Genomic DNA, 9,550 nt, shown 5'->3' on the forward strand with positions numbered 1-9,550 from the left:
TATTGCATGTGTCTTGTCAAACCTTCAAAGGCTAATATATTCGCTCGCAATAGAGTAATTTGAATGAAATTGTCAAATTATTCATTTTACATTATCTATTTTCGAACTATTGTAGCAAGAATGGTAAGCTCTTTATCTAAATCTTACGTAATGAATCTTTAATTGTAAGCTCATTGGATAGTACATGTCATATCATACAATGAAATGACTATTATCTGACATATTGGCCATTTTAGGAAATTTTGTCGCCATTTTGAATTTTCGCCATCTTGGATTTGGGACACTCATATTTGAGATTATTTTTTATGATCAATGTTTCTGATATCTATTCAATCACTTTAGTTGACCAAACAGATAATTTGGCTTATATGGGTCTGAACACGATTTGTTAGTAAACTTACGAACAGACATGAAAAAAAATCGAAAATGTTGCTTTTTTCAGATAAATCTTTTATTTTAAAACTGATAGTATTGATTAAACAACATATATCATATACCAGTAGATGCAGAATTATATTATGAACATTTTGAGACATATTACATATCCATATGGGTGAAACTGTTGAGGAGTTATGAAGACTTCCTCGACTCGCACTATTTCAAATAAGAAAAAAAAACGGCGGCCATTTTTAAAGATGGCCGCCAAACTGACATTTGGCAAAGTGACCCGGAAGTCCATTAACCAATTTTGGACACTTTAGACCTAAGGCTAACTGAAAATCATAGTTAAACCAATTCATCAAATTGGTAATGAATATCTGCCTTTCACATGGACTATATGTTTAGGGTAATGTGGCACCGGTGAAACCTGTCACTACTGCTTCGCAGTTATTTATTTTTTTTTCCACTTGAGCATATCTCAGAAACTATTTGTCGGATCGACTTGATGTCTTCGGTTTTACTGAAAAAGTGGGTGTGACTTAGAGATTAAAGCTATTTCGAACTTTCTCTAACAATGCGAAATCTCCGAAGTTGTCTTTTTTTGAAATATTGCCGTAATATTAACAATAATTGTCGAATTTTAACATTTGATACATTTTGACATAGCCTGAGACACGGTAAATAGCTACGATTATTTAGATTTTTAATTTTCGATTAATCTTCAAAGATATTAGGGACCAAATTTTGAAAATTTAAATTTTGACAAAAAACTTTTTTATTTATGAATATTTTTTTATGGTGCTTTACCCATAATTATAGGGTCATGTGATTTGAACAAAAATATGAAAAAATTTTGTATCGATAATTGAACTTGGCCGCTATTGGCTAATTCAGTTGATGGGTTCTAGGTTAATTATTTATTGCTCGATTTGTATAAAACAAAGTTCATATGCTCAATGGTGCAAAGTCTCAACTTTTTTATTACCGATAAAGCTTTCTGTCAGCAGCGGAAATGACGTAATTTTGACCAAAACTACAATTTTGGCGGTTAGGTACGTCTTTTCGCAAGCAAATATTATTTTTTAAAAATAAGTAAAAAGTAAGAAGATGCGCCATGTAAAGGCGCAAAAAAGTCGGAAGCAGTTTTTTTAATTTCAATTTCATTTTTGTGCCATTTCGATTTAAAGGTGAAAAACGGTGTAAAATTGAACTATTTACAACCCATTCAGGCGTTTCATATTTTGAAATATTTCTTTGTGAATTTCATAAACTTGTATTATTAATTCATACGAAGAGAATCTATCTCAAAATTAGTTTGTAATATGAGCAGTTGCCGAGAACTGGTCAATTTTGCAAGTGCCACTTTTTATGCTATTTTGACTGTAAAAGAGTCAATTATTATTCGATTTTCATTCAAATGATACCATTTGATGCGTAATGTCAATTGTGACTAGGTCAAAGCAATTTAAAATTTTCAATATCACCGGAAATGATGTAATTTTGGCAAAAACTATATTTATAGCATTCAAAACAAATAATTTATTCAGATGAGTCATATTTGTTATTTGTTTAATATTTGGATAGTTGATTCCAATCAACTAATAGAATGAACCCATAGGATCATATAGATATCACAAAATGGTTTCTAACTTGTTCAGTTGCGGAGAAATAGGCGATTTTCAACAGGTCACTTCTCAAGGTTTTTGGTCCATAAAACTGTCAATTATTATTCGATTTTCATAAAATTTTCACTGTCTGATACCTAATCCATTTACGATTTCATACAAGTAATTTAAGATTTTCATTACCACCGGAAGTAACGTCATTTTGGCAAAAACTGTATTTTTAGCCTTCAAAACAGATATTTTATTCAAATGAGTCTGATTTGTAATGTTTTTAAAATTATGATATTTGATTCCAATCAGCAAATAGATTGAACGCATACGATCATACAGATACCAGAAAATGGTTTCTAACTTGAATGGTTGCAGAGAAATAGGCGGTTTTCTACAAGTCACTTTTCAAGGTTTTTGGTCTATAAAAGTGGCAATTATTGTTCGATTTACATAAAAATTTCACCATGTGATGCCTTATGCCATTTCTGATTTCATAAAACTAATTGAACATTTTCATTATCACCGGAAGTACTGTACACTTACATGTAAAAAATGTATAAAATCAATTGATATTGCTGGATTTGGTTGATTGGGCGTCCATTTTATTTGATGTGTGCAATGCTTATGTGGAAACTTGTTTAATGGTTTCATTGGTACCAGAAGTGACATATGTGTAGGGTAACGTGGCACCGGTGAAACCCGTCATTACTGCTTTGCAGTTCTAGTTATTATTATTATTATTATTTTTCCACTTGAGCATATCTCAGAAACTACTTGTCGGATCGATTCGATGTCTTCAGTTTTACTGGGAAAGTGGGTTTGACTTAAATTTTAAAGCTATTTCTAACGTTCTGCGACAATGCGAAATGTCCGAAATCACCGAAGTTGTCGTTTTTCGAAATTTTGCCGTAATATTATCAATAATTGTCGGATTGTAATATTTGATACATTTTGACATAGCCGGAGACAAGGCACATAGCTACAGTTCTTGACATTTTTTATTTTTGACGAATTTTCGGATATAGTAGGCGTCAAATTTTGAAAATATAAATTTTTACGAAAAACTTTTTTATTAATGAATATTTTTATGTGATATTTTACCTAGAGTTAAAGAGTCATCTGATTTGATCAAAAATGGCAACATTTTTTGTCACCGTATTTTTCCTTGGTCCCCATTGGCTAATTCAGTTTTCAGTCCTAGATTAATTATTTATTGTTAGATTTGTATAAAACAAAGTTCATATGCTCCGTGGTCCAAACTGTCATTTTTATTGTTACCAGTACATTTTCCTTTCGATAACGGATGTGACGTAAATTTAGCAAAAACTGCAATTTTGACAGTTCGGTACCACTTTTTGAAAGCAAATATTATTTTTTTCAAATCTGGTATGACTGAAAGGGTGTGCCCTGTTAAGGCGCAGAAATCATCGCGCTCAGTGAAAAAATGAGCTATTCACAACCCATTCAGGCTTTTCATATTTTAATATATTTTTTTGAAACTTTCATAAACTAGTAGCAATAATCCATACAAAGAGAATGTATGTGAAAATTAGTTTGTAATATGAGCAGTTGCCGAGAAATGGGCAATTTTGCATGAGTCACTCTTTACGCTAGTTTGCCTGTAAAAGAGTCAATTATTCGATTTTCATAAAAGTGACACCATTTGATGCGTAATGTCAGTTTTAACGAGGTCAAACCAATTAAACCGGAAATAACGTCATTTTGGCAAAAACTGTATTTTTAGCCTTCAAAACAGATATTTTATTCAAATGCGTCTAATTTATAATGTTTTTCAAATTATGATATTTGATTCCAATCAACATATAGATTGAACCCATACGATCATACAGATACCAGAAAATGGTTTCTAACTTGCACGGTTGCAGAGAAATAGGCGATTTTCTACAAGTCATTTTTCAAGGTTTTTGGTCTATAAAAATGGCAATTATTATTCAATTTACATAGAATTTTCACCATGTGATGCCTTATGCCATTTCTGATTTCATAAAACTAATTGAACATTTTCATTATCACCGGAAGTACTGTACACTTACATGTAAAAAATGTATAAAATGAATTGATATTGATATTTAAAGGGTTTTAGATCTTTTAAAACATGTTGTAAGTTGCATCAAAATCCTATAAAAACTTTAAAAGGTTTTGCAACCTAAATATAAGATTTTTCATACAATCAGGGGCCATAATCCGGGAAGCTGGGTTCATGCAAATATCAAAAGGAATGAAGATCTTGGGGTTATAAACATAAACTATTAGCGAACAGTCAGCAGTCATTTTATTGGGCAGTTCATAATTAAATAATAATAATATCGTCATTTATATAGCGCGTTAATACTGAAGAAAACAGTTTCTAAGGCGCTGTTGGTTTTTATATTCACTGATTATTTACGGTTTTGAAATAGGAATGTTTTGAGTTGAGATTTAAAATGGCCCACAGACGGTGATTGTTTTATTGATTGTGGTAGTCTATTCCATAGAAAGGGACCAGCATAAGAAAAGGCACGTTTTCCAAGTTGTAAGTTAATGGCTGGAGATTTTAGAAGATGTTTTTTCTGAGAACGGAGATTTCTGCTGGTAGTATAGGGTTCTACAAGACTTTTTATATAAGATGGAGCTTGGCCGTTTAACGCATTGAAGACGAAGTGGAGTAACTTGAACTTAATTCTTTGCTGAATTGGGAGCCAATGTAAAGATAGCAATACAGGGGAGATGTGTTGATGTTTTCTAGTTTTAGTGAGGAGACGAGCTGCTGAATTTTGAACATGTTGTAGTTTGTTAATCTGATAGTCTGGTAAGCCATATAGTAAACCATTGTGGTAATCTAGTTTAGTTGAGATGAATGCGTGAATGAGTTTTTCTTTATTTTCACAATTGAGATAGCTTTGGATCTTTCCAATTCGATGTACAGTGCACTCTGTCACATCCGAACTCTGATCACTCTGGCACTCTGTCACATCCGACACCATTTTCATGTCCCGATTGATTTCCTTATTACTTCAGCTAAAAAATCTCTGGGTAATTCGACCTCAATCAGCCGTCCCGTCATACGGTTTCCATTGAATCGACACCGTATAATCCGGCCTTCAATCGGTGGGTGTGAAGCAAACACTTACCGATCAATTATCCGTGAGATTAAAACTGGATGGGTGTCAAGCCACAAAAGATTAACAAGCAATCACCAATCAATTATCTGTGAGATTAAAACTCGCTACCGTTGGTCGTTGTTGATTACTTTGATAATTTTAATCTCTTGTACGACAGTTGTGACAAATACTCAAGAATATCCACGAATTTTTACCCCGAATTCACAGTCGTTAAAATATTCCTAGCACCTGTTGGAAACATTCGTTGCGCATGCGGATTGAACCTGAATAACCTATAAGTTTGGTAACCCTACGGATCTCTTCGAACCGTGTGACGACGACCTGGGGATGCTCGATTCACAGTCCGGAACGTCCCGAATTGACAGAATTGCAATCGAGTGACGCAGAATTCAGTCCCGACGACGGAGGGTTAGTGAGTAGAATTGTGATGTAATTTTCACCCAATTGTCACTATTTTTCGGGATTGAGAGAATTCAATTCCGGAACGTACAATCGAGTACGCCCATTATCAACGAACACGTGATATCAAAGACAAGAGTGGGATCAATTGAAGACGGTGAAGAAGATAAATTAACGACACACTTGACTTAGTCACTATTTTTGGGATTGAGAGAATTCAATTCCGGAACTTTCAATCGAGTTCGCCCATTATCAATGAACACGTGATAGCAAAGACAAGAGTTCGATCAACTGAAGACGGTGAAGAAGATAAATTAACGACAGACTTGACCTATTTAAAATGCCTACGCATGTTAAATGAAATAAAAATTAATGTAATACAATTTTGAATGTACAGAAATCATTTTTAAAGGGAATAACATTCTGGTGATTCGAAGTTCTATGTTCGAAGCTACATTGTAATAATACTTCCGGTTTTCGAAGAACACTGTATATGATAGAAGGCAGTGGAGCAAATACTTTGTATGTGATCTTTAAATGATAGGTTTGAGTCTAATATAGCACCAATATTTCGAGCTTTATGGGTTCCTGAAATTATTTCTTTATCAAAATTAACTATCGTTTGATCAATTTTCCGGAGTTGTTGCTTGGTTCCAATTACTAGCAGTTCTGTTTTATTTGGATTTAATTTCAAGAAATGTTCTGTCATCCACGCAAGAATTTCTATGAGACAAAGTTCTATATTTTGTATCGTAGAATGTTGAGAGTTCAGTCCAATTTTTATTTCAAACTCAACAGCTTTTTAAAACTGGATAACAATTGTGACCTCCACAAGGTCCATAAGATAAAAACATGGTTTTCCGTACAATCGGGGGACATAATAAACAACATAATTAGCGGTCCAAAGTTTGCTAATGTCGCAAGGAACTTTAAGTATCATCATAATCTGATAAAAATTGTGACCTCTAGAGTGTCCACGAGCTAAGGCGTCATAATCCATGAAGTTACGGTCCGATACATGCCAACCTATATTTCAAGTTTCATCAAAATCGGAAAAAAATTAAGACCTGTAGAGTGTGCACAAACAAAATGTGAACTGACGCCCTGACACACAGATGGACAGAGGTGACAACATACGTCCACATCAAAATGTGATTCCAAATATATATAAAGAGAGAGGAATCCAAAACCATTGTACTTCAAATGTATCATTTGTATAGTTGTATTCTCTGAAGAAGTAAGTTTTTATACTTACGAAACGTAAGCGTATAAAAAATAGGTAATCAAGACTTTATTTATTATCCTAACAATGATAGCAATGACAACCGAGACTACACGGATTACTCATGTGTGTGTGCAAACAAGGCAAAACAATTTTCGATCTTAATCTTACCATTTGTCCCAGAACAAACCCACGGCAAGTGACCTAAACAGTGCAATTTGTTACATTTAAATGGTTTGGAACATTCCTATTTCCTTCAATTGTGACAAAGAAATATAAGATAAGAAGAACCCTGAGCATTCCCAGTCGAATTTCATTCATTCTCGCTTTTTGAAGCTTAATATATACTTTTTACGCTTATTACGTTGTGCCTTTTCAGATTTTAAAACATTTTATATAATATAATCACAAATCAGTCGTAAGTTAATTGACGCAATCTTTGGGATCTTTTCTTGCGATTTTTCAGAGGGTTAGGGTTAGAGTTAGTTTGTGATATTTTTATTTCCGTATTATATGTTATCCTTACACATCGTACAGTGAAATAAATTTAGCGACCTGCTTACAAATATAAACTTTATCAACTTACAATGTACTATAACCATCAGTTGTTTAGATTGAGAACCATGTATCTCTGTATTTGTAGCCTGACAGGTGTAATTACCAGCTTGTTGTCTGTTGTTCAGTGAGAGAAGTGCAGTAGATGATATTGTAGTTGAACCGTTATACCACCTGATATTACACGGTGATGGATTACAGTCACCTGAACAGGTTACAGTTTTACTTTCATTTTCTATCACCGTTATACTAGAACTAGTTGGTGTAAATCTGATATTCTCTGGTCCATCTGTTAAAAGTTAAATTATTGTAATTATAAAGATGATCCATGTTTTGCTAATAGGGAAGATTGTAATGACTATTACGTAAATAAATATATCTGAAATCTGTTATCTATATAAGGCCATGTTAATTTAATTCTGTGTTTCAGGTTTTAGGTTCTCCAGAATTCAATGAGGGAGGGAGGTCAACACAACACACCTCCCAATTTTTAACATAAAACACATTTTTTCAACACAACACAAACTCAGAATATAGCTGAATATACCCAATAGAGCCATCTCCAGGATTGTTTTACTGATTTCCAGGAAGATTTTCTATTATTACTAGATAATCCATCAGGTGTGGATGTCATATTCTATGTTGTACTATAACTGCATTTTAAGGCCGCCCTGGAGGCACTCAAACTGGTCTATTGATATTATCATTGCAGTTCAGTGGCACTGCCATCCACATCTAATGGAATGTTAATTTATCAATAATAACATAACTACTCTAATGTATAAATTTATATCATATACTCTTAATAAACTTGTACGATGGAAGTTGTAGGTAAGTTGAAATAAGTCGCCCTGTACCGGAAATACTAGTAAATAAAATAAAAATTGTCCAGTCCATGTGTCAGGACAAACAAGTCTATGTACACATGTAACCAAGGACAATGTGGCAGCGAAAGTTCGCGTGCTGACACATGGAGTAATGTAATAATGTTTTAAACTTATGACCGTGATTTGTTTTCAAATCTTTCTGTATACAAATTACGATATTATTTTATTTTTTAAAACAAATATTTATGCGTGTAAATTAAAATGTGCGTATGTCGCCTAAAATAGACAGGCATGTGCTCGATAGTGAAGAATGTACTGTGTGGATAGGTACGCGCGCGGAGCTGTCGAAATCAAAACACAACACAAACTACCGTGTAGAAAATCAACACATCCATGGATTTGATGATGTGAAAGCTACGCGCGCGGTTGACCCGAAACGCAGAATTAATTTAACACGGCCTAATGGATTACAATCATGTAGGTTATAACTAATACTTACAATAAACTGTTATCTGTAGTGAGTAGGGTAATACTTACCATAAACTGTTATCTATAATGAGTGGAGTAATACTTACAATTAACTGTTATCTGTAATACTTTAGTCTGCTTGCTGTTGGTGATATTGTTGTGTTGAGCCTGACAGGTGTAATTACCAGCTTGTTGTCTCTTGATATTGTTCAGTGAGAGAAGTTCAGTAGATGATATTATAGCTGAACCTTTGTACCAGATGATATTACACAGTGGATTACAGTCAGCTGAACAGGTTACAGTTCTACTTTCATTTTCTATCACTGTTATACTAGACTTGGTTGGTGTAAATCTGATATTCTCTGGTCCATCTGTTAAAGGGTAAATTATTGGAAAATTAGGAGCAGTCCATTTGCTGATTACACTATTTTGCTTGAATACACTATTTTGCCTATAACGTTTTTTAGGACTTCGAATTCTGTCTTATGGTTTGGATTGTTCGTACTTGGTTTTATTTTATTTTATTAACTGATAGTATCAACATAATATTATCGAGCCTACCACCATGATACTATCATATATAATAAATCCACTTACAATAAACAGGAATAATTACAGGTGGACTGGTGCCAGTATTTAAATTATCTCTACAGGTCCAGGTTCCAGCATCAGTTGATGTAACATTAGTTATATTAAGATACAGTTGTTTGTTGTTACCATTCATACAACCACATGTATATCTGTTATCAGATGATGATTGACACATAGATAATAATACTCTACAGATTCTGTCATTACCAATGTTAAACAACACAGCTTGAGGTATATTATCAACAGATATCCCACATGTAAATCTATAATCCCCTCCTCTAATACCATATGGTGCTGATCCTGATAAACTGTATGTTTGACCTGTAACAGAAGTAAGAGACATGTAAATCTATAATCCCCTCCTCTAAT

The 9,550-nt window shown here is 33.5% G+C and overlaps 1 protein-coding gene across 1 annotated transcript in view; it reads right to left on the reverse strand.

Moving 5' to 3' along the window:
• Positions 1-9,314, reverse strand: part of LOC130014019 (cell surface glycoprotein MUC18-like) — a 31,152-nt gene extending 21,838 nt beyond the window's left edge. Inside the window, exons 1-3 of the mRNA XM_056102790.1 lie at positions 9,308-9,314; positions 8,698-8,961; positions 7,327-7,584 (exon numbers count right to left, since the gene is read on the reverse strand). Coding sequence (XP_055958765.1) covers positions 7,327-7,584; positions 8,698-8,961; positions 9,308-9,314 — 529 coding nt within the window. The remainder of the gene's footprint in view (positions 1-7,326; positions 7,585-8,697; positions 8,962-9,307) is intronic.
• Positions 9,315-9,550: the final 236 nt, after the last annotated feature.

Source organism: Patella vulgata, chromosome 8, assembly GCF_932274485.2.
Source record: "Patella vulgata chromosome 8, xgPatVulg1.2, whole genome shotgun sequence".
Taxonomy (NCBI): domain Eukaryota; kingdom Metazoa; phylum Mollusca; class Gastropoda; family Patellidae; genus Patella; species Patella vulgata.